Genomic DNA, 25,737 nt, shown 5'->3' on the forward strand with positions numbered 1-25,737 from the left:
TACCGAGCATTGCCGACTGCCCGTGCTTCCGCAAACCATCTGTCTTCTTCCCTGAGATTATTGGGTAGGGCTGCTACTGGGAATCTGGATAATTCCAGCATAAACTAGCTGACAGGAATGGTACATGATATTTTTCGAATTGGAATTTTCTTCTGCTATAAAGAGGGCCGCCAAACCTGAGTTTTAAAATTAGGGCACATTTTGAGGAACCCTGTTCAGTAATCCTTGACAATTATCTGTTAGTCCACATACCTATAGGCATAAGCCATGTACTGCTACTGTAAATGCCACCAAGCTTAGTTAAATCAATGCAAAAAAAAAACTTATATTCTGAATATGAATTTGAGTAAAAGTAATCTAGAGCAGCTCTTGCTACCCAAGTTCTTAACTTTTCCTGTGTCATTGTGTTCCATGATGATCAGCTATCCTCGAGCAATATTATAATATTTAACTTGAAGAGATAGGAACATGATCTTTTAATACTTACCACCCCTAAACCGGTAAGAGAATCAATTTATTACGCTTGTATCATTATCATTTTCTCACAACCGCACCATCCCTTCTTCGTTACACCGCAAAACAAATTGCGAACAACTTCTTAGAACTTCAAATATCAGCCGAAAGAAAGTGCAGTCATAGTAATTAATTATTATCATATTAATCGTAAATAAATATTTATTGGCGACGTCGAATAAATTTATTGGCGGTTACTGCTTTAATGCCTAGTGTTTGGTGCATAATGAAGATATTTATAATGCGTTGTAAATCAAATATTTTGTACCGCCGGTTAATTTGAATATTTATGCGGTGTTGCCAGTTGAGATTGATTAGGGGGTATTTTTAGCTGGCAATTTTTGGGAGGTTGATTTATTTTTCTGCGTTTTAAACTTAGTGCTTTGCATTGCAAGTTGCAGGTCATTTGCCATAGGCTTTTTTAAAGATCGTGGTTGTAAATTAGTGTTCCTTTGAGAAATGATACTCCAGGATGATTGAAAGCCTGTAACGGTTCATAATTAAATGCGAAAGTCCTGTTTATTGCGATCTTATTGTAAATCTGTGCTTGATACTAAATGTTACTGATAGTCTTTTGGCATTATTTTCTTTAGTTTCTAGAAGAATGTGGCATTGTATTGTTAAAATAGGACACTGTAAAAACCCTTTTCACATTTTCTCAAAAATCTAAATGCGTTGGGGTAAAAAGTATGACATCAAACAATTCTGTGAAAAGACCATCTTTCCATAAACTCGCGCAAAAATTACGTTTATTTTCCTTTCGCGCATATTAGGCAAGCAAATACAGAGGAATTTTATTGTATGCTTAACGGTGCATTGTTCAAAAACTTAATGTACAAGACAAATAAGAAATGGCTCCCAAACGTAGGTGGCAGGACTTTTCGGATATATCTTAACCATCTTTATTATGCAGTTGCGATAACCCTTAATTGGTTAGCCCTAAGGTTGAAAGTGGATCATGGTGGTGATAAAGTTAATGTGGTAGAAAAGTTTATTTGTTTATTTATAAGGAAATGTAGTATTCGGTTACCGGCGAGTGTTTTGTGAGTCGTTGTGATATTATTTTGCCGGTTACCGTTATCGAAGGTAAGCAAGTTACGGTAGCTCAGGCTATTTTTGGAAGTATTTTAAAACAATAATATTGATGTCCTTATTGATTATTTTACGTTAAATCGTTGCATTTAGCAGAATTTATTATTTTGGTGATATTTCCGTGCTCTTAAATGAAACAATACACTTGAAAGAATATTTAAGAGCAAATTGCATAGAAAAAGACCTTACTACTTATTCTATAGATTGGATTTAGGAAAATCAAATCTTTGAAATACAAAATATTCCTAAGTGCTTCTAAATCGTGTACATGCACAAATCATTACTATTGCAGATTAAGATACCAAGGTATTTAAATACACTATTCTAGTAACAACATACGAAGTAAACAGTGTTCGATGTTTTACTCATGACCAGATTGCAGTTTGGTTGGGTGCCAAACACGCATTGCGTATCAAGCGGCGTCGTTTGAACGTCAATTATTCTGAACTTTTCCTACTATATTGCAAGTCTTCTTAATTAACATCCAAATCACATTGCAATGGCGCAAGTGTAGGCGCCAAGAGTTGGAAGGAGTGTCCCCTGTCTAGCGTATTTAGATATTGTAATGAGGAGGTGTTTAATCAAGACAAAATAGGTAATTAAAGGTAAGAAAAAAATACCACAAGGTGGCCACCGCAGAGAAGGTAGACCCCGGAAAAGATGGCCGGACGACATGGACGCCTACAACCCAGACAATATCGGGAGGCCCTTTCCTGCTGGGCAGTGGGACATTTCGGGCTAACAAAAATTGATCAAACTTGAGAAAAGGTAAAAATAATGGCATATAGCAGTTTTTGACACTGGTGCACATTCTATGCCCGTACTCTTATGGGCCGATGCGGTGGGACGGCAATCGGACACAACTGGGCAGAGATCCGTCGCTGGACTTACACTAACGACGTGTGTACATAATTTTTGGGGATGTTTCATTTGGGTTAGATGTGTCAAGACTGTTGCATTTTGCGGGAAAAGCGGAAAAATACGGAGTGAAATCCTAAGCGAATGTTTCAAGAGTAGCCTTAGATATTTCCCATTTTTGTGCATGTTTCGCATTAGAATAAGATGCCCAATCATTAACGTTAAATACAGCCACACCACCCGTTCATTACACCACCTCAAAAAACAGGTCGGCAAAAATATTTATAACTTACCTTAAGTACCGTAATCCCGATGTCGGTCAAAGTGTAACTGTGCCATACCACCCGGGGTTCGATGTACGATCCCGCGAGACTAGTCGTAAATCCCGCGGTGTTCCCGGGAACGTAACAGTATCTGAATGAGCCCGAAATCGGACGGTGTGAGTGTGTGTGTGTTCTTTTGTTTTTTGGGGTTTGGGGAATGTATGTGTAAATGAAAGTGTGAAATATTTTGGGATTAGGGAATTTTCATGAATATTTGAAGAGTATCTGGGCTTTTAGGGGTATGTATTTCAACCTAAACTTTTAATGGTTCTATATAATATTACAAATAATATAATATCTACTATGTATTTTTTACGAAATAATATAAACTGAAACATTTACATCTATTTAGTTTGTCTCTAATAAATATGTCACAAGGATATTTACTGGTAGGTACTCAATGACCTTTTTTCTTTTTCATGAATAAACCTAACATAATACACACGATAATGCATAAAAAAGTTACTTAATTCTTGGCTAAACAAATACAGAGTGACCCATTTTTTTTTTCTAAGAAAATACCTTACATAGCTAACTACTCAAAAATCACAACAACGAAATTCCACCCATCAATACAGATTTACGTGCCAAACACAACATACCGTGACCAGTAATCGTACTCCAATGATACAGTAACAAGATTGCGGTACTTCGAGTATTTATCGCCGGCTTAATTCCGTTTCATAATAAATACAGCCACCCTTAACTTCGTGACTCCGACCAGCTCACTGTCAAATGCGTTGATTAATTTGACAGTACTGCAGTTTTAAATAAAACATACTTATGTGTCGTTACGGGAAATTGGTGACGTCAAAATTCGACAACGCATTTTGTCGATGTGCACAAGCACATGTGTATGAGGAGAAACAAGCGGAGGTTTTTTAATTTTATTTTTGGGACAAAAACGCTTTTTGCGGTCGGTCAGTGGATGAGGAGGTCAGCTAGGCAGTCGCTTCTTGCAAAACACTGGTACTCAACAGTTAGACTAGAAGCCGATCAACATAATTGGGAAAATGCTATGCAGATGATGATAACAGCGCTGTTGCAAAAGTATTAGAATGTTTTATTAGTTTGGTTTTATTTAACAAAATAAATTATCATATAATGACGGGTTTTTTACTCAACCAAATCTATTGTTATATGAGTTTATTTTAACTTTTAAAAATTAATGTAAATATTTTAATAAACACAGAGTGAAAAATATATTTTATTATTACTTTAAATTGGAGCAGCGTAACACAAGTCTGTTTTTGTTGACCGAGGCAGATATTCTTTACCAGCATCGAAAAGAATGGAAGTGACAAATGACTTCGATGAATTGGAACTTCATAATAAGACGTGTAATTATGTTGCTAAAGGAATATTTTATATAAAAAAACTTATAACGGCACTTAGATAGCATGACTAAATACTTTTTGCTAAGTTTTTTATAAAAACTGAAACTAAAATCAATGAACTTTCAGACTGATGACAAAGAATGTACCTAGTGGTAAGAATAAATTGGAAGATGTCAAGTGATTGAACTGAAAATTAAATTTAAAAAAGTAACTGGCGCCAGTCATCGCAGTCTTCATTATAAATAACATTATTATGTTTACGAATGGAATAGTGGTGGATTTAGTAGGTAATTAGGTATATCTAAAAAACTTCATTAAAGTACCTCTTTGAATTATTAATTTTTTTGACAAGGAAACGAAATCGACATTTAAAGTAGAAACTACTTAACTAACTTAACTAGTGTATTTTATAGGATGTCGATCCTAATTAGTTCGATTTAACTTTACTAAAAGGAGATAACAGGCATTTTTCCTACCTAAAGCAAATCGAAGGATCCATTTCTACATTAATCAGATGTAAACGTATACGTACATTATTAACAAAAAACCAGTAACATATTACTCAAACAAATCACAACAACCTTAAACAAACCGAGCACACGTCGAGTCAAACTTTATAGACAGCTACAGTACTATCAATCGACAAGTCACACGTAAGTAAGTAGGTGTCTGCGTCCACATATCGCGTTATTTATTACATTATAAACGGTATCGAGGATCGCGCGCGTTTCGGACGCGCCCCGGGTGTATGATGACGTATCTCATATTTATGGGGCAGCGGTGGGGCGAACGCGTATTGTCCCGGAGTGTAGGCCGTGATGGATGTTACTTACCATGTGGCACCCTAGAGTGGGTGTAGACGTGGACTTATAGTAAGGGTGGGGAATGCGCCCTTTAGGATTTGAAGTATGTTATAGCTTGACTTGTTTCTGTGTTCAGGTATGCGGAAGGCTTCGATTTATGTGAGAGAGTTTTCAGGCGCCATGTTATCTTCTTGGTTTATGAAGAACTTTGTTGCTACGTAGTTGACACCTCTTTTTGTTATTGTAAAGTTGTAACAATTGACTCCTAATTCTATGCTCAAGTTTGTACCTACTACAAAGTACCTCTATCCGCAAAGTACATCATCCTCCGAGCCTTTTCCCAACTATGTTGGGGTTGGCTTCCAGTCCTACTCTACTCGCAAAGTCCAACGAAAAAAAAGCTTTAAAATCCGTCGTAAATTATACAACAACTCCAATACGAAAAGAACAGCAAAATCAACAACTATATCAATCGCACTGGAAGGGGCACAAATATGCTAACGCTTTGCATACCATCGCGGTGTTAACACGGGACTTCAAAGTGCGCTCGCGGGCAGTTCAATACGAGCACACACAATAATGGCGCATCCAGTTGTCACTAGCTCACTCATTGAATGTATATCGCTGATGGACAATGGTTTGCTCGTAACAGAGTTATTGGGTGCTCGCATGAAAGATATGGGTCAGTTGAAAAATGAGTAGCAGCAAAGACATTCTGCTGATTTAAATTTACTGTAACCAGTGTGAACATACGATTTTTAGCAATCTTTCAAAACATAACCCTTCTTTTAGCACAGTCGGGTAAAAACAACCTGTCTGTTCAACGAACAAAACGACAAACAAACAACATCCATCTATTATGGAAAATATCATTACCATTGAATTTCACATGCATTTTGATCAACAAAAATGTTAAGCCACAAAAGGCAGTGAATAAGTAAAAATAATCAAAATTTATTCCACATTACCTACTTTAAATACTTTTTATCTGGAAGTTCGGAAATAAATTGAAGCGCTCGTGCCACCCAGGGTACAGAAAACAAAACTCAATGTACTGTCGTCGGCCAGATATACTATACACTAGAAATATTAACCGTCGCTACGAAAATGCCCCTCTTGAAAAGATATAAATAGATGAATAAACGCGAAACACAATTAGCTTATGCTACTAAACAAGAGTGACGTCACAATTCACCAAATCCAAAAATCACTTACAAAATAAATTCTTAAATAATCAAAAAATACATTTTTAACGTCACTATTTAATTTTTAACGTAACTTAAGCTAAATAATATTGTAATTATTTTTCTTCCTAAAAATATTTTTTGTATCAGCCATGTCGTCACATCCTTCACGCGACGCAAGCTAAGCATGCTACCCTCAAGTCAGCCTCTCAGTCCGTATCCCCAGTCCGTTCTATTATATTGTCAATTCGGGACCTCCACGCACAGTATACAATTACAAGATGTGTTCATCCTCCCGCAATCTGTCAGTTGGACTCTCCGTCTCACAATAAATAAAGTGAATTTATTTGCGTACATTTAATTTATGGGCATTTTGGACACAATGTAGCGATGTGATATCCTACGGGAGCAAGTGCGGCTATTCAAGTCTGAGCTGGCATTGTTGGTGAAATATATTGAGGTAGTCCTTGTTAAATGGTTCTGTGGGCTTCCATCTTCTGGGTCATGTTTAGCATATGCTGCTTAATGCAATGAATAGGAATTACACGATTATAAAAAATGCACAATATCATGAGCAATATTGGGTGAAGTATTTTGAAATAAATACGTCTGAAGCTCTTCTGCAACGGTTGTTATCTTTTTCAGTACTTTCAGTGTTCATATAATCGCTCAATTTTAACTGTATCTTTTGTGGTGTGTTAGTAACACACCAAGAATTTATTCACTTACAAGGAGCATCAATAAATTCCTTAAATACTGTCAAATTCTAACCACAAACAAGATCTAATTCCGAACACCGTGACTATCAATTATAACGTACTGTTACATACATTAGTTTACACTCGAACGGCTCGTAACACTATCCAGCCAGTGATTTAGTGCACTCGCCCGTCCACTCGCCCGTCTACTGGCGCGGTTTACTGGCGTGCCAGTGTGTAATGACTTCAGATGTAAATACTTTAAATTGATTTGTTGGTTTCGGCTTCGTAAAGAAACAATAGCCGTCCCGTTTGTTGCAAGCTGAGATTAATAGGTGTCCCATTCAGATATACGCCACTTTGAGTATCATTTTGTCTGTCTTATAATGAATGGCGAGCCTTAGGACTGTGATCTATGGGACCAGCATGGTGGTAGATACAAGTTACCCACTGTATTTCAAGTATTTATTTACTAAACAACTGTTTTATTCTGTTTCAGCTAATAAGACGTTCAACAACAAAATTCGATCTTAAATATTTTTCTTCTTTCAGGAAGATCACTTTAACATAGTTAAAAAAAACTGACTATCCTCATTTTGAAAACAAATATTCAAAACTAAATATTTAAAGACTGGGTTCTAATTCAGTTGCATAAAGCGTGTTCCTAATTCAAAATACATCGCAACAAACTACTGGTCAATAATACAACACAAAGGTCACAAAAGATACAAACAGATAAACATCAAACCATTATCCTAGACCACAGACAACAACTACCAACATACAAACTCAATTAAAAAGACCATTGTTATCATAGACAAGAAAAAAAAAACAATTTGACCTCATAACTTAGTTGCTTAACATTCAGCACATACTTTATCTTAGGGGTGTTATCCATGTCGCAAGATGCTTTAAACCGGCGCACGCGCCGATCAGTAATGAAATCATAACTCACGATCTTTCTCAAACGATGCTTACCTGAAACAAATGAAAATGTACTTTAGAACGTAGGGATTAAGGTTCAATTTTGTTTCGAGTGTGTTAAGTAGAACTTATTTGCCCTATATAGAGTCGGTTGAATAGTTTATTGCGAATTGCAAAACATTGAAAAGCTGCTGTTTAAGACCATTATTTCTTTTCATGATAGATTTTAATTTTAGTGCTCATGTAGCTTTAATGCGTTTTTTAAGTTCTTTATGCTCGTCTAAATGGGTTGTTGTAGTGTGTTCAATTATATCTTTTTGCAATCTAATGGTGTCTACTTATCTTCTTATGTGGCTGCAGTATCTATTTCATATCATCTTACTGTAATCGTAAAACAATCACGGTACTATAGTTTAAGACAAGCGAAGTACAATTCCAATGAATTTTAGCTGGATCTGACGGCAACGATATTTTTCAAAGCTTTTTGACATTTGAGTATGCGAGCTGATGACGAATTATTGAGTTCACTACAAATAAAGTTTCTTATTGCCCAAACAACCGTACATGAGCGTAATTATAGGTAACCAAATAAATTAATATTATTTCTAAGAATTATCAAAGTCTGTAAGAAAAATCAATAAATGTATTTTCCCATAAAATATTTAACCTATATTACCTAGAACCAAAAACCACTAATGCCCTATTAAACAGCCAATACCAAATAGGTTCTCAGCTTCAACCCACCAAAAAGGTCCGAACATATTAGTCACAAGACACATGATCGGTATCACATCTCAACAATGGGTTCAGGGTTCAAATTCCACACAGGTGACATTCACACAGTCTATAAAGACCATTCATTGTGTATGTAGCCTTAAAATGATACTACTTATGTATATCGACGATAGCACGGTCCTTATTAGAATTGTACTCAAGAGATCTTGCCTTGAATATGTTTGGAGCCATTCGATTCGGTTGGATGTAGTTTAGTGTAGTCCTTCTTTCTACTAAGTCATATTTGGTTAGAAATGGTGGTCTAGGTGCCTTTTCAGGTATAAAAATAAATTAAATAAAAGGCTCATAAATATCAAAACTTTCTTATGTACTCCTAATATGTACTCCCCTTATGTAGTTCCTTATGTACTCCTATGATGTAATTCCTTATCTTCTCTAATCAATAAACTTTCTTATGTACTCCCTTTATTTACTTCCTTATATTCCTAACCTAACCTTCTTCCTTATGTAATTTAAACGAATATGGTTTCTATTATAGAAGGTCATAAAAACTTCAAAGTATAAAAAAATTACTGTCAGTAGTACTTAATAAGTGTGACAGGCATTTGCCCAAAAATCCTAACATGGACCACAACATGGGTGTTTTCCAAATTGCCTAAATTCCTAGAACTTCCGAGGAGATACCTGAGTCTTAAAAGTCTACTAAAAATCTTGTTGACCTTACAAAATATTTAAAGTATTTCCGGAGCACGCATGAACCTCATCCGATGTCAAATTTTTGTCTTGTCATAATTATGTACTTAATTTATTGTTTTTTTTTTTTATTTTAGGGATTATAAGATCACACTAGAAAAACAGTTTCGTCAATCGTTTCCAAAAAAATAAGAACTCTTAAGTAAAAGCAAAAACCGGCCAAGTGCGAGTGGAACGCGCGTACGGCCATTATTTAGATAATGAGCAAAAAAATCACGTTTGTTGTATGGGAGCCCCCAAAATATTTATCTTATTCTAGTTTTCAGTATTTTTTGTTATAGCTGCAACAGAAATACATCATCTGTGAAAATTTCAACTCTCTAACTATCACGGCTCATGAGATACAGCCTGGTGACAGACGGACGGACGGAGAGAGGAGCGAAAACAATAGAGTCCCGTTTTACCCTTTGGGTACGGAACCCTATAAACGGACGTTTATGTTGTCGGTGAACTTAGGTCTTATAAATTAAGCCTACTAAGCGTATTATATTCGTCATCACCACCAGATACATAAAACTTCACACATTTAACCTTAAATTACAAACCTCAAGCCGCTAAGCTTCAATTAGTTAAAAAGAAATATGAATCTAGAATATTCCCCGTATTTATCCCAGGGTTATGGGGTGTAGAAAATAACATTTGACTCCTATCAACTTTGCAACATTCAACCTACTTTACATAAATATCAGTGCTATTGTCTTTCAGTGTAAATACCATATCTGTCAGTGAGAAAGGTTCCAACAGAATTATAGGGTTCGTTTACAACATGTGATTTTGAACTTTAAAGTGTGGCTTACAAGGTTGAGTTTTGATTACACAGGTTTGATTTACAGTGTCTTTAAATAAAAAGTGTGCATCAAAAAGTTTATTTTGCGCATTACTTTTGAAGTTTATCACTTTTATTGGCCATAAAGCGTGTTAATGGCAAGTTACCCATAGTAAATCCCATTACCATTTTTAAGGGAGAAGTCATCTGAAATTACTTTTGTATGTGATAACGTGTAATGTTGCAAGTGAGACCACCGCCTTATATTTATTGAGATCATTTTGTTTTACATTTATTTATTTGTGTTGAATTATTTTTTATTGTCTTGTAGATTACGCTCGGAGCTGTGAACGTGTCATAATTTTTGCTTTAACTGATATCGCCATGTTTGTTGTTTAACATTCGTTAAGAATGGGAAGACTGAATAAATGCTTATTTTTTAATTCGGTAGCACATTGGTGAATTCGGTAGCAAACGAATAAACAACTTCAGTCATGTCTTCATCCCTAAAAAATAAAACGTTTTATTAAAGGCTACAAAACCATAATTCTTTTCATTTTATCTCAATATTTTATTCGCAAAATATATTTGGTCTTCAACCATCACGAGCCAAGTCATCTTTTACACAGCACATTAGCCTTCATTAAAACTAACATATTTAACAATACACATTTGGTGACACATACATAAAAACCACATAATATAACGGTCAAGTTGTCTCAAACCGCAGGGTTAGGCATAACCAAAAAAACTTTTGAAGAACCAAGTAGCCACTCCATCTTATGAGATAAATGAACGTGATTGCCGTAACAGCTGACTTTAGGTACACCTACCCGAAAACTGACAACCCTATTTTGCATACACTTAACATTTACAACGGGGCATTGAACCTTATTTCTAGAACCATAAAGTTCAAGTTATATTGTAAGTGTTTGAGCAAAAAGTTTGCACAAATGGACATCGCCCTGAGACAAGATCAGAAAAATTTTTACTTAGTACAAAAAATGTTTAAACAATGAGATGTGACTGCAAACTTGCTCTCCGTTACATTTGGCGCCAAAATGTCCTTGACGAGTTAAGATGCAAAGGATCTGATTAAGAGAGGTCCATTTAGATTTTAGTTAAGAAAGTATTTTTGGAGTTAATTAAGACAGAAGCGTGTATATGGACCTTACTCAACGAGTTCTAAGATGATGGCATTATTTTACAATTTCGCTTGTGATGAACGGATAAATTAAAATATACTAATCTTATGATCAACTACGGAGATAAATTGCTATAGGTTTGACAGGCATACAAAGGTAAGAAATTGCTACATGCTGCCGAAAGCTAGCTAACGATTTAAGATTGACTTTTCCCAGGCTATTCTAAAAATGTATTAATGAAGACAAAGGGAAAGGAATATTAAATTTTTCAGGTAAAAGGTATTCCCATTTCCCACAAAGCAATAGGAAATCAAAACTTTATCTAGAGTTATTATCACCATTTACCAACAATATTTTTTTAAATACTGATCTATCTTAAAGAACTTCTAAAACCATCAATCATCATCTAAACAGCTATAACCAGTAACAGTTTTGTCAATGACAAAAACTGTATAATATGAGCTGTCTTTATCTATAATAATGGTTTGTTTGTGTCATGGAGAACTAAATGACCAGCAGAGATATCATACGGCAAAATCTCCTAATAAAGTAGCGCACCAAAACGCAGGTATTCGGGGGATGAGGAACGTTAGTAGCTCCGCCGTTACACACCTTCTAAGGAATCAATCAATACCAATCTTTGACAGATTACTTTTGATTTGACAAGAAACCCGAACGTATCGTTAGTTCTATCAACTGATCAAGCCTACTTATACATTGCTTGACCTACAAGAAGACACCTGGTCTACCTTCCTTATGGCATCTCCGATACCTTTTCTTCCTCTGTAGTTTGTGTACATAGAGAGCAATGATCGATGTGCTGTAATAGGCTTCATAAAGTTTAATGGCGATTCTATACAATGGCTTCCAGATAAGTACTGTAACTGTTGAAGAAAAGGTGCTTGGACTTTTGACAGGGTTTAGGCAGGGTCTTAAAATACAGTATTTTCCACTTATACCCAGGAACGAAATTATCTCTATCATATCAGTTCCATGTAGTGTAATAAAGGATCAGAGCTCTTCGCCCACGTCAAGTAGGAACTAACTTTAACGCTTCCGATAAATGGGCTTTCTAACACTGTAATAATTTTTCAAATAGCATTAAACACGCATGCAACCTCTCTAGTAATTAATATGTATTAGACTAAGTAAATTGGCTATCAAAATATCATTGAATATGCGGTTGATTTTTCCATATTTACTAGACTGGACTTTGCACAAAGAATTACTGACTTATATAAAACATCGTACTTTTTCTTCCATTGGACATTTCAGTTACATATGAAGTCCGACCTACACATATTTTTAAATGTTCATGCATTCTAATCATTTCTTTTCTGATGGAGGCCCTAAAATACTCTGCATGTAAGTAATCCTACTTATAATATTATAAACGCGAAAGTTTGTATGTATGGATGTATGGATGTTTGTTACTCTTTCACGCAAAAACTACTGAATGGATTTTAATGAAACTTTACAATAATATAGCTTATACATCAGAATAACACATAGGCTACAATTTGTAAACATATTGTTCGAAATACTAAACCTGCGCAGACGAAGTCGCGGGCACCAGCTAGTAAACATAATAACCTTACGGTTCTTATTTAGATAATACCAAATGAATGTGTCGCACCCACAATCACCGTCATTTGTTTAGTGACGAACATTTTTGATAAAATTTTCCTTATGGGATGGTTTTTTGGAATTTCCAGATAACGGATGCAAGGGTTTTGGACCCTGATATTTTTATACATTTGTTATGTCATTTCAGGTACGCCCGATGCGGTTTATTTAGGGATTTTTAAGGACCTCTGCGGTTTTATAAGTAGTTACCTAAAATTTAATTTTGGATTTTATTTTTGGCTTACAAAAATAAAAAACATACCTACAATCTACAATATCAATTACTCATTTAGTCACTAAGCCGAACGTTACACACAAATTACTTTTATCAAGCTCAAAAAAATGATTATTTTTGTTATTTGTGAATTATCGCAAAAAAACTCAATACTTTTGCGCCGTTTCTTCACACTGGGAAAAGTGACAGCCATCCTGATATCAGAATGGCTGTCACCTTAAGATGCTGAATATCTTTAAAACCCGAGGATAGCAATTGGTAGCAACTAATGGTAGCTGGTAGCAATTAGGTAGCAACTCTCTATATGTATTTCGAGAGGGTCGGTGATTTGTGACGGCAGTCCTGATGCAGACAATAAGTAGCTCTTCCAAACCCTTTGGGCAAATGTGAAGGTCAATCTTAATTTTTATAAACAGAAATAAAATACAGTTATATCCACACAAAGCATAAATACAGAACCCATAAGGTATTACATAATTTTCTCGCATAAATCTTGCATACCTACAGTTTTCAAGTCGGTAAACAAATGAATTCGCAAAGAATTCCGTCACGGATTCTTATGTCATGCGAAGAATGATGACACTTGTATTGGTTTTGCCTTTTTTAGTGAATTTCGAATTTAAGATGGTTATGTGAAAAAGTTCAATGAGCTGTAGGATTGAGTTACTTCGTTTTTTCTTAAATTCTTCAATGAAATATAAGAAAATGGGATTTGTGTGAGCAAATCAGAAGCATCAAGTAACACTGATCAAAACTTTGATCGTTCGAAATGGGAGGCTAAAGTAGAGAATAAACATTTTTTTTACGTTTAATACTATCCTTTCTTCTGTTTAATCCAAAAAAAGAAATAATCAGAAATAGATGACCTAAATATAAATTTTCTATTCTACTCAGATAATTTTGAAAAGTTCAATTCGAAACTGGTCATCACTCCGATCATCGGATATAAATAAGACCAAATAGTTACTTACAACTACAAGGAAAGACTATCACAGAATATCTGAATCATATGAATCAAAGAGAAAAAAAGGTTTTTCCTTAAACCTTAAAATATCCTTAGGTATTTTACCTTTAGCTAACGTTACCTAATACAAGTAATATCAATGTCAATGACTGGCCATGTAAACAGAAGGACTGTATTAAAATTCGTGAAACATTCCTCTAAAGACCAATCTCTGTTGACATGATACGAATTCCGATGATGTGTGATGCATGCTGATATTTTTATGTTGTTAAAGATTTTTTTTTTTTAACAACGTATAAGAATATAATCTTTTAGTCTAATGAGGCAAATCGTGGATTGGATCCTGATCTAAATGTCTTAGTTTCAAATTGAGTACAGTAGAGCAGATGTTGGCAAGTTACTGTCAGATAAAAAGTCATAAGGAATTTAAGGAGTTTCTTTCAACTAGCAGCTAGCCCTAGAGGTGGATATGACGGTGAAGTTTTTTATTAACCATGATGAACCAAGGACTAACTAAAGCTTTAAAACCACGCAAGAGCACACCTACTGCAAAGTCACACGTTAATTTAAAAAAAATCCTTTACGGTGAACAAAAAAAAAACAAAACACTCTCAATTCAATAGTCACTTCATACCACTGTTATCACAAAACCCGAATACCATTTTAGACAAACAAGCTACCTACATTCACAATTAGTAAAATACATAAGCACTTTTACTAAACCGCGTCACAAAAATAAGAGAATTTCATTATAACATAAATTCTCACTTAACCACGTTATCTCGACTATTGTTCAATTACCGATTGTTATCTTAAAGCCAATTAAAAATTTGTTTAAAGATAGCTATATTGCGTTCAAAGTAGAGCGTTCATTAGGACTAGACTTAGAGCAGTTAACCAATTGAAGCTGCCATGAAGTCTATGCAAAATAGCCTTTCAACTTTCGACGCAGGTTGCTGAAGATCGAGCAAAATGGCGAAACTTGGGGGAAACTTGTGTCCAGCAGTGGACTTCTTTCATCCAACGACGACGACGGATGAGACGATGAAACAAATAGTGTTATATCACTCATATATTCTCGATCACTTTGAGAAAATACCAGTAAAAATATGAGCACACACACGACAAAAGCACAAAAGCACAGATCTAGTAAATGCGGCGTTCTCGTACCATTCCCGTACCATTTTCAAGAGGGCAAGGCCCGACAATGGCGTATCCTGTTAGTAAAGGATCTAAGTTAGGACTAGCATATACTTTTCTTATTGGCATTGTGAGTTCGGTATTCAACGGAGATGCGTCTTTGATTGTGCCGATATTATTTCGACTATGCTAAGTGGGTTACTTTAAGCTGTATTGCTAATTGAAAGTTGTTTTGTTAGCATTAAGAGCGATATCTAATTAGTTGACTGATTTAGTATCGGAACGTAAGTATACCTACTTCAGTTTTAAAAGGTTACTCTTTGAACTTAACGCTAAAGGTCCGAAGTATTTCGGACTTGTCTTTTGCATTGATTTGTGCAATACTGGCTATTTCTTGCAGTTTCATACAAATCCCGGGACAACTCTTCGTCTTCCGTCATCCTCCGAGTGGGCTTCCAGTCTAACTGGATGTAGCTGAGTACCAGTGTTTTACAAGGAGCGGCTAGGGCAATCGCCTGACCCCCTCAACCCAGTTAACCAAACAACCCAATACAGGGAAATAGTGTAGGTTCTAAACAGTGAAAAAAAAAAAATCACTACCTACAATATTAGGTGTGTTTAGATTAGATGCACTTATGTCATGTATGTTGTTCTAGATCACTATAATAACAACCGCAGAAAGTCCTACATTCATTTTAATAGCCCTTTCTTTCTTCCATATCTTAGAAGAAAAAAACAAACAAAAACCTCTTATTTACACTATCACCTTTACCCAACTATCAGGGATATCGTTAAATATCGTCATATCGCGTCTGTAGAGTCGCCCACGCTACAGGTAACTGCAGTTGCAACAAGCAACCTATTGCTTTGTCGTTGTTCGCTGCAGATGGACATCTTGCTCAAGTGTTTATAATAAATCTGTAGATGTGGGGCGGCGTTGGAATACTAAGGATGTGCGTAGGTATCTATTTTAAGTAGTGTATGTAGTTGATTAAGTTTTAGTGTTTGATTTGTAGCTTCGGAATGTAAACTGACTTTGATTCTAGAAACTGCTAGTACCTAGTGCCATACCGTTGGTTGGTTTTCAGTGTCTATTTCAGTTCATCTAAAATCATCCTGCTAATTTCATTGACATCGTAAAAACCTGCATTAACGTCTGAAAAATACATATGCAAGAAACCGATGGCTCCATGGACTCAATTTTCTGCCGAATCAAACGTCTCACAACACAGGTCCACAACAATCCAACGTCACCTCCACACACTCGCAAACGCACACACCTACAAATCTCACACATCAAATTAAGTGCCCCACACACGGTCCACCAGTGACATCATTTACGAAAAACATAGGAGTCCTCTCATGGATGAAGCCGTAACCATGTACCCGACCTTAACAAGCACCCATATTCATAACGTGGGCGTTTGTAACGTGTAAAATACTAATATTGCAGTATTAAATTGGCTGTTTAGTGCAAAACTGTCAAATAGTTGGTTGCTTGGTTGTTTTGGTATGACAAGGCGGTTGCTAAATTTAGAACAGGATTGGTTTAGTTGCCTAAGGGCTTGATGTTGTGAACTGTATTGCAAAACATAGGCATGGGTAATAGATATTGAAAAAAAATACATCGTTGAGATAAGTTGATTCTTATACCTAGACAAATGTATCATCATCATCATCTCAGCCATAGGACGTCCACTGCTGAACATAGGCCTCCCCCTTAGATCTCCACAGATACCTGTTGGAGGCGACTTGCATCCAGACGAATGTATACTGTGGTAAAATCAAATTATTGATTCGAATTAACTCATCTGAAAGATCAAATTAACACTTTTTAATATCAAAATCCCAGGTACTTACATATATTATTTTATGGTAAATATCATAATATACCTAGACACTGATTTCTACCTTAGTGATAAAACTATAATTTTCAATAACTTATGCTGGAACTATCAAGAAAGGTGATAAAATCAACAATAAACTATACCGGAGATCAAAATCAGCTATGATATAACAAAATACCAAATTAATGTCGCCTATCCAATAAATTGACGTTAACTGAAACAAATTCTCATCGCATAGGTAATGTAATTATTTAAGTATTCAATTCATGTAATGATGATGTCACTAATATTCCCACATAATGAATGTTTGTAAATTACATGCCAAAAACGTACAAGTTTTGTATTCATAATGTCACCTTTGGTAAGAATTGATATGTCTCAGATTTACGATTTAGTTATTACATTCCCACGAAAAATCCGTTAGTTTGAAAAGCGTAATTTTATTTAACAAGACTTTCGAGACAAATGTAGATTTAAGGCTACACATAGAGGTAAAATTATAGAACAGTCTTTTTTATCCTAATCCATAGGTATTAAGCGCGTGAACTACGGCATGCTCATCAATTCAGTATAAAAGAAAATATTGCAAATTATACAAGGCAAATAAATGATAACAAATTCAAAAAAAAACTAATTAGGCTAAATCATGACTTTTTTAGGTACGTCAAAAACAAAAGACAGCCCCCAAAACGCCCACCCTTCACCATTTCCCATGTATTTTTACTGGGAACAAGAAGTGGCGCAAAAAACTCCCCAGCCATCTAAGCTGTCTATTGAGTTTAAAGAATAAGATCTATTCAAAACAAGTCCAATATGATTATAATTATCACAACAACAATTTTAACAGGATAAAATTAAATGGACCAGTAAAATCGAATCAGCTAGTTTATAAAACAACAGTGTCCCTCAAAATGCAATCAAACAACCAAGATAAAGTTGACAGTTATTCGTCAACTGACACTGCAAGGCACTGCAGTAAATTATTACCTGCATTCTACTCAAAGATGCATCGCACACAACATCGGGAACCCAATTTAACTCGATCATTTCGATTTTATGACTCGATTCGAGCACTCGATGAATGCTAATCGAGAAGATAGAATTGGGAATTTTTGGCAGCGCTCGATGAGTCATTCGGTACTAGAATTCTGTTTATTTTGATTGAGTGTAATGTAAGAGGTTTATTTAAGAAATTCTTGGGACTATGACTGGATTATTATTTGACTGTTTGCTTGGGTCATTATCCGATGCAAATTACATCGAGCTCGTAGTATTTAAGGACTATGCGGACTACGAATACAATCAGCCTTTTATATAAAAAAAATATATCCCTTAACCATCTCCTATGTCTCCTAACAGATAATACGTACAAAATGCGTTCATCCAGACGTGAGATACTTAATTGTGCACCAGAAAACATACATACATGCAGGTGAAATTAAGAACTTCCTTTTTTGAAGTCGGTTAATAAAGCTTGATTATGAGAAAAGTTTCTGACATTACTTAAATTAATAGCCTTACATAGGTATGGCTATTAATATATAACCATGTAAGTATAATATTTCAAACCATTTCCTATACGTCAAAATAATCGAACATTGTAATCGATACCTATCAATAGAAAAGTCTAATAACACAACAATCGATTAATTATAGGCTGTAGTAATTAGTGCGTACCTTGAACTCTGTCACTACCAAATATAATGGGTAAGCTTGAGGATAATTTGTTTCGTTGATTTGAACGTTCCGTATTGTTCGATTCATGATCTGCCAAGCCTTTTCTATTGACAAGGACTTACAGATAAATCATCAAAATTAATTGCAGTAAATAATATTTTACCGAAACACATAGGCAACCACAGAACAGACTGTTAGAATTACTAGCTAAGTACATTTGGAAAACTTTTTTTTTATTTCTATACTACAACCATTATTTTATTTAAAATATCAGGGATGGAACTCTAAGGGTTCGTATTGTATCGTTCTGTTACACCATTTGGGGAAAAACATTTTCCGGGTCAAAAGCCTACGAGCTTTTGTACTAGCAAGAACCAACTTCAGTAGTTTTGGAAACTAGACAGACATAGTTATTTTCACATTTACGATATTCATATTATAGGTAAGCAGAGTAATAATTATCTTTCATTTATTACATTTTATTTATTACAGCCTATTCTGCGACTCATCACATCAAGATCATCTTATAGCATATAAATACACAAATCTTCGGCTTGTTACTTCCCTGACTGATGCGTTCTTAGATGATAATCACTCATAAAAAAATAAACAAATTCTAATTACTTTCCCACAAAAACTTAATTGAGTTACATAGTTTATGTGTTTATAATTAAGCTGGTTAACAGTCTGTCAGTTTGTAGTTATGATCTTAAATAGATAATCTTCACTATTATGTTATTGACCTTTTGAGTATACTGGGAAGGAAAAAATACTCATCATCCTCCGAGCCTTTTCCCAATCATGTTGGGGTCAGCTTCCAGTCTAACCGGATTCAGCTGAGTACCAGTGCTTTACAAGAAGCGACTGCCTATCTGACCTCCTCAACCCAGTAACCCGGGCAACCCGATACCCCTTGGTTAGACTGGTGTCAGACTTACTGGCTTCTGACTACCCGTAACGACTGCCAAGGATGTTCAATGACAGCCGGGACCTACAGTTTAACGTGCCATCCGAAACACAGACAATGGTGTCTAAGGTATACTTAGAAAGTACATACAAACTTAGAAAAGTTGCATTGGTACTTGCCTGACCTGGGTTCGAACCCGCGCCCTCATACTTGAGAGGTTGGTCCTTTACCCACTAGGCCACCACGACTTTTTTTTAACAAGGAAAGGAAAAAATACTAATAACCAATATTATAACTAGGTGATTGGTATTGATATGTCTGTTTTTTAGGGTTCCGTACCTCGAAAGGAAAAAACGGAACCCTTATAGGATCACTTTGTTGTCCGTCTGTCTGTCTGTCTGTCTGTCTGTCTGTCTGTCTGTCTGTCTGTCTGTCTGTCAAGACCCTTTATCTCAAGAACGCGTGGACGTATCAAGCTGAAATTCACATGAAATACTCAGGTCTATTGCCTCTTTAAGCTGTGAAAATATCAAACTTCTAAGCCAAGCCAATCAAAAGATACAGCCGATTATGTCGATATTTTCAACAAATTTTCGACACTCGCAAAGGAATCAAAACCTACAGGATACTTCCCGTAAACTCAGAGTCTTGAAATTTGGCATGAAGCATTGTCATATAATGCAAATACAGGAAAAATTCCGAAAATCTCATTTTTTTAGTTATATAACATTAAAAAAAATATTTTAATAAAATGAAACTTACTACCTTATTTCTCACGAACGAATAAAGGTATCAAATTGAAATTTATACCAAATACTTAGGTCTATTGTCCCTTTAGGTAGTGAAAAAATCAAACTTCTAAGTTAACGCGATCAAAAGATACAGCAGTTATACCGACACCTTAGACGAATTTCCGTCACACGCTAGGGAATCAAAACCTACAAGGTACTTCCCGTGAACTCAGAATCTTGAAATTCGGCAAGAAGCAACGTTATAAAGTACAGATAAAGGAAAAATTGCGAAAATGATAAATTTGAAGTTACATAAAACATTAAAACATCAGGTGTAAACATCAAATATTTTCCTCATTTCAATGGAGAATTTAAACGACCAAGTTTGACGGATTTGAGAAATCATTTCTTTGTAGTGAAAGAGTATACTCGCCTTTTATTTCCATTGTCATCAGGTCAGGATCTGATGATGGAAATCCTGAGAAATCGAGGGCAACTATCAGAAATTGTAGGCATGCATAGGATTAAAACTTGATTCTCAGATGTATGTCTGGTGATACTATCAAACAGTGAAGCTTTAGAGCTTACCTGATGATGGAGACGTGAGAAAGTCGAGAGTACTCCTCAACGGCATGTTTTAGTTACGTCGTGTTTGGGCTCATATTTATTTATTTATTTATCTACATACATTTACCATTACAGGTTACCCCAATGCGATTAGGTCTAGAAGTCGGTGTCTAGAGGATGGATCTATATTTATTTAACTACCGAGATCTAGACTGATGCATATAAACAGTTTTCTTGTTGTTTTTTTTTTATGTAAAAAGTTTTTATTTTTAACTTTTGTGAAAAGTTCTCATCAATACGAATAAAATAAGCCCAAACACGTGGTAGTTGCAACATACCGTTCAGGAGTTCCCTCGACTCTCTGTAGTCTCCATAATCAAATCAGCTCCAAACCTTTACTGTTTACCAGTACCCTCAAAAATATAGTCACATGTCTGGTTTTGATTCGATGCGTGCCTACAATATTCAAGAGTTGCCCTGGATATCTCAGGGTTTCCAGATCCTCATCAGATCCTGGTCATCCGAATTGGTATCTTCCTTCTTTATGAAAAGTCTTTAACAATAAAAACTAGCATTGCAACCTCTACAATCCTCTGAAACTGCTTGTCTTTTATATTTTTCAAACGATCCTGGACATTCGTCTCCATGGAATTTTAATAAAATATTTATATTCAAAGAAACGTCATACCATTCTCCACGATTTAAAACTACTTTGATTCATGTCCGCCACTTTTTACAAAGCGGGTCAGATATGCCCAATGACCTTTAAGACATAATTAGTTATTTTCAATCAGATTTCTGAATGATGACTATAAAATGTTGTATATAAATAACTTTAATAAAATAACTTTTACAAGGTACTGGCCTACTATTTTAGTTATATTATAAAATAAAAAATATTAACTATTTTGACTCTCACGAAATTACCGTAACTATGATTGTTCTAAACTGAACGGTTGGCGCGAGACTCACTTTTTATCTATACAGGATTTGTACGGAACCCTCGGTGCGCGAGTCCGACTCGCTCTTGGCCGGTTTATTTTTAAATATAATTTACATATTAAGGTTAATAATGACCATATTAAATATATTTTTCTGACAATACTGCTAATTTTGAAATTCTGAAACGGTCATGAAAAATCCTTTTATTTCTATTTATTTTATATATGATATGGCATGGTGCCTCTCTTTCTTCGTGAAAAACATACTTACTGAAATTAGGTAGGTCTATCTACATATTATTATTAAGTTTCTCACAATTGAATAGTAATGAGTTAAATACTATTGGAACACATAAAATATTTTGTCTATTTATCGCTTCAACGTATCTTCAAATTTACCAAGTATCAAGATTTATACAGAAACTTAAACCAGCGCCATCTATCGCCGCAGCGCCGAACTATCCATCAAACGGTCAGTGTAAAGTAAAAGTGAAACGCTGCATTCGATGCCGAAAGGTCCCGTTAGTTGAGTAGTGGCGCCGCGGTGCTGCGCCTACGCCGGTAATTTTGGAGTTTTTGTAGTTATTATGAGCATCTATTGGTGTTTACTTTGTCAAAGTCGAAATCAAATCATGTATTTCGTTTAGTTAGACCTTTACAAGCACTTATGAACGATGTTGTTGATTCTAGATTTACCCATGTGATAATTTAAGAGCCAAGAACTGAACATTCGGCTATCTTCAAAGTATTGATTAGGCTGTTATTCAGTTCACTTCCTTTTGATACTTGGATCCGGTCTACTTTTCCAAAGAAGTATAGAATATTTCTTTCAATTTAGATTTAAGCCAGAAAAAATAAAAAAATATGCCTATTTGCTTTTTGTAGTTTTCGCAGCCGCAATTTTTTTGTTCTACTAGGCACCCACCCGTTTGAGCACTGTCACTTGATCATCATCCTCCGAGCCTTTTCCCAATCATGTTGGGGTCGGCTTCCAGTCTAACCGGATTCAGCTGAGTACCAGTGCTTTACAAGAAGCGACTGCCTATCTGACCTCCTCAACCCAGTTGCCTGGGCAACCCGATACCCCTTGGTTAGACTGGTGTCAGACTTACTGGCTTCTGACTACCCGTAACGACTGCCAAGGATGTTCAATGACAGCCGGGACCTACAGTTTAACCGTCATCCGAAACACAGCCAATGGTGTCTAAGATATACTTAGAAAGTACATACAAACTTAGAAAAGTTGCATTGGTACTTGCCTGACCTGGGATCGAACCCGCGCCCTCATACTTGAGAGGTTGGTCCTTTACCCACTAGGCCACCACTGTCACTGTTTAGCACTGTCACTTGATGTTAGGTATTTATATTTTCAAAAATTCAGTGCCCTACGAAAGCTAGCCCCAATTTTACCTACAAAGCTACCAAATTATAATCTAGAGATATAATAAAACATCTCATACCTTTCTCGTTTCTTCCTCTTAGTTGTACTGGTCCCCTTAATGGTTCTGTACAGGGTCATCATCTTGACTCCTGCTGTATGTCACTCACACACTCAATACACTATATGATACATCCACACTACTGTATGCACTAATCACACTTATTTATTATGGTATTTAAAACATTATTTAACACTTAATATATTTCTTTTAAGTTTTCACTTCACTGGAGTTTATCTGAAACAATAAAAAAGTTAATTAGGAAAAGTAAATAAGTACCTTCATTTTGTTTGAAGTTGCCAAATTAAAAAACCGGCCAAGTGCGAGTTCGGACCCGCGCACGAAGGGTTCCGTACCATTATTTAAAATGAGCAAAACAAACATGTTTGTTGTGTGGGAGCTGGGAGCCCCCCAAAATATTTTTATTATTTTAGTTTTCGGTATTTGTTGTTATAGCGTCAACAAAAATACATCATCTGTGAAAATTTCAGCTCTCTAACTATCACGGTTCATGAGTTACAACCTGGTGACAGACGGACGGACGGACAGAGGAGTGAAAACAATAGGGTCCCGTTTTACCCGTCGGCTACGGAACTCTAAAAAGAAGTCATATAAAAATCTAACATTGTGAAAGATAGCTCCCAGATGCAATACCGTTTCTTTACGAAACTCATACATACACAATTTCCTCAGCAATTTTATGATCGTTAATAAAAGCCATAAAACGTTCTAACTGGCTGAATATACCTAAACTTAACTCATCTATTTCATTAAGATATTACACGACCAATATGAGCTGTTCATTGATGATTTAATAAAAGGTTTCAAACTTTTAGTGGCAAGTAAAATGACTATTAAATATCATCTTTTCACAATGCTGACCAACAGAGATATTTTTTTAACTGTTGTAGTTATTTAATAATTATTTACTTTGCAGTGTGTGTAACTACCATTCATCTTTATACTAATTTATAAGTCCAAACAAACTATCGGCCGACTAAAAATTTATAGTGTGCTGGGTACTCTTATCCCCCTTACTTATAAACCGTGAATCAACCCACGAAATATTTTTCCCAACATTTTACTGTTACATATAAATAAATATTTATATAATGTTGTAAACATATATCACATGAATATTCATAATATATTATTCAAAGTAGCTTCAAATTAGTAACAATCTAGAGGTACCTATTAAATCATTCTCGGCGATGTTTTGTAAAAACTCATATGTACGGTAGACCGCACATCAGTGGTAACTGTCGTGCACCTTAACGCAATAGTAATAAATACGATTTTCCTATAAAACTGTTACCACTGACCTGAAGTTGACTGTACCTACATAACTCAAGAATTCATCATGCAACATTAAGGTAAAATACCGAAATAAACTGGTCAGTCTTGGTTTCTTTCAAGGTCTGAGATGTCATTATTGCATAATGGTGCAAGTAAGTACCTACGATGGAATGTCTGAAATAAGATTTCGAAGGAAGGGATAGGTCATCTGATGATAATCCAACCTTAAACAATCCTTGTGAGTAGCCAGATTGACAATTGGAAAAACTTACAAAGGATTTTAAAATACCTATTTGTAAGACTTCTTAGATACTGTATATTTAATTATAAATATATCGATACATTTATAAATATTGTTTACGTTTAAGTAGAGGTAATTATACAGAAAAAGAAGTAACTTTGCATCATGATAAAACAGTAGAAACGATTCTAATGAAAATTCTGGAGAAAATAGCTTAAAATCTGGAGTAAAACATAGCCAAATGGTTTTAACAGATTTGTAAAGAAACAGCGGAAAAACAACTAATAAATATAAAGGAAAAAGTTCATAACCTACACTTGTGTATCATAGGAATGCATTAGTGGGGCGTTCTGACCGAACCAACCGGTTGCCTGACCTACTAACCGACTGTCGTCTGATTTGCATATCGAGTGATCATGCGCTTATGTTAATTTGTAAGTGTCGAAAGCATTTTCCTTTCGTTCAAGGCGCTATTAATTAGACTGTTTATGGTAATTTTGTAAGTGATAGGAACGGAACAGGTTGGTTTTGCTTTTGTGGTTTTTGTAACTGTATTTACACACTGATATATTATTTACTTTTTTTAATTTCTCCATAAAATAAAGACTGTTATTTATCTATGTTCTACGAGCTCGGAAAAAGTTCTTCAAATAACACTTTTATTTGATCCAGTTGATTTAAGTTGTGTTGCTAAAAGAACAATGGCGCTCATTCAAAAGTGGTTAATAAATTATGTACGAAAAAGTACACGGACATGATGCATATTATTTGTATTAAAATTTAAAATGTGACGTTTCCTTCGTGTAACTAAATAATTACGCTTACATTTATCGCTAACAACTGTCTACAAACATGATATTATGCGCTATTAAAAGCATAAAATTTACTAGTGGAATATAGGTAAACATTAACTGCATATTAAGTCCAATATCCTTAACATGATTTCATAATTTCCCGTCGCACCTCTCACTCCCACACACGGGTAACACATAAGC

The 25,737-nt window shown here is 35.3% G+C and overlaps 1 protein-coding gene across 1 annotated transcript in view; it reads right to left on the bottom strand.

Moving 5' to 3' along the window:
- LOC110372922 (uncharacterized) overlaps window positions 1-25,737 on the bottom strand; it is a 161,160-nt gene that overhangs the window by 120,518 nt on the left and 14,905 nt on the right. The window contains exon 2 of the mRNA XM_064043652.1: window positions 23,227-23,442. Within this exon, the coding sequence (XP_063899722.1) occupies window positions 23,227-23,288 (62 nt within the window). The 5' untranslated portion in view covers window positions 23,289-23,442. The remainder of the gene's footprint in view (window positions 1-23,226; window positions 23,443-25,737) is intronic.

Source organism: Helicoverpa armigera, chromosome 3, assembly GCF_030705265.1.
Source record: "Helicoverpa armigera isolate CAAS_96S chromosome 3, ASM3070526v1, whole genome shotgun sequence".
Taxonomy (NCBI): domain Eukaryota; kingdom Metazoa; phylum Arthropoda; class Insecta; order Lepidoptera; family Noctuidae; genus Helicoverpa; species Helicoverpa armigera.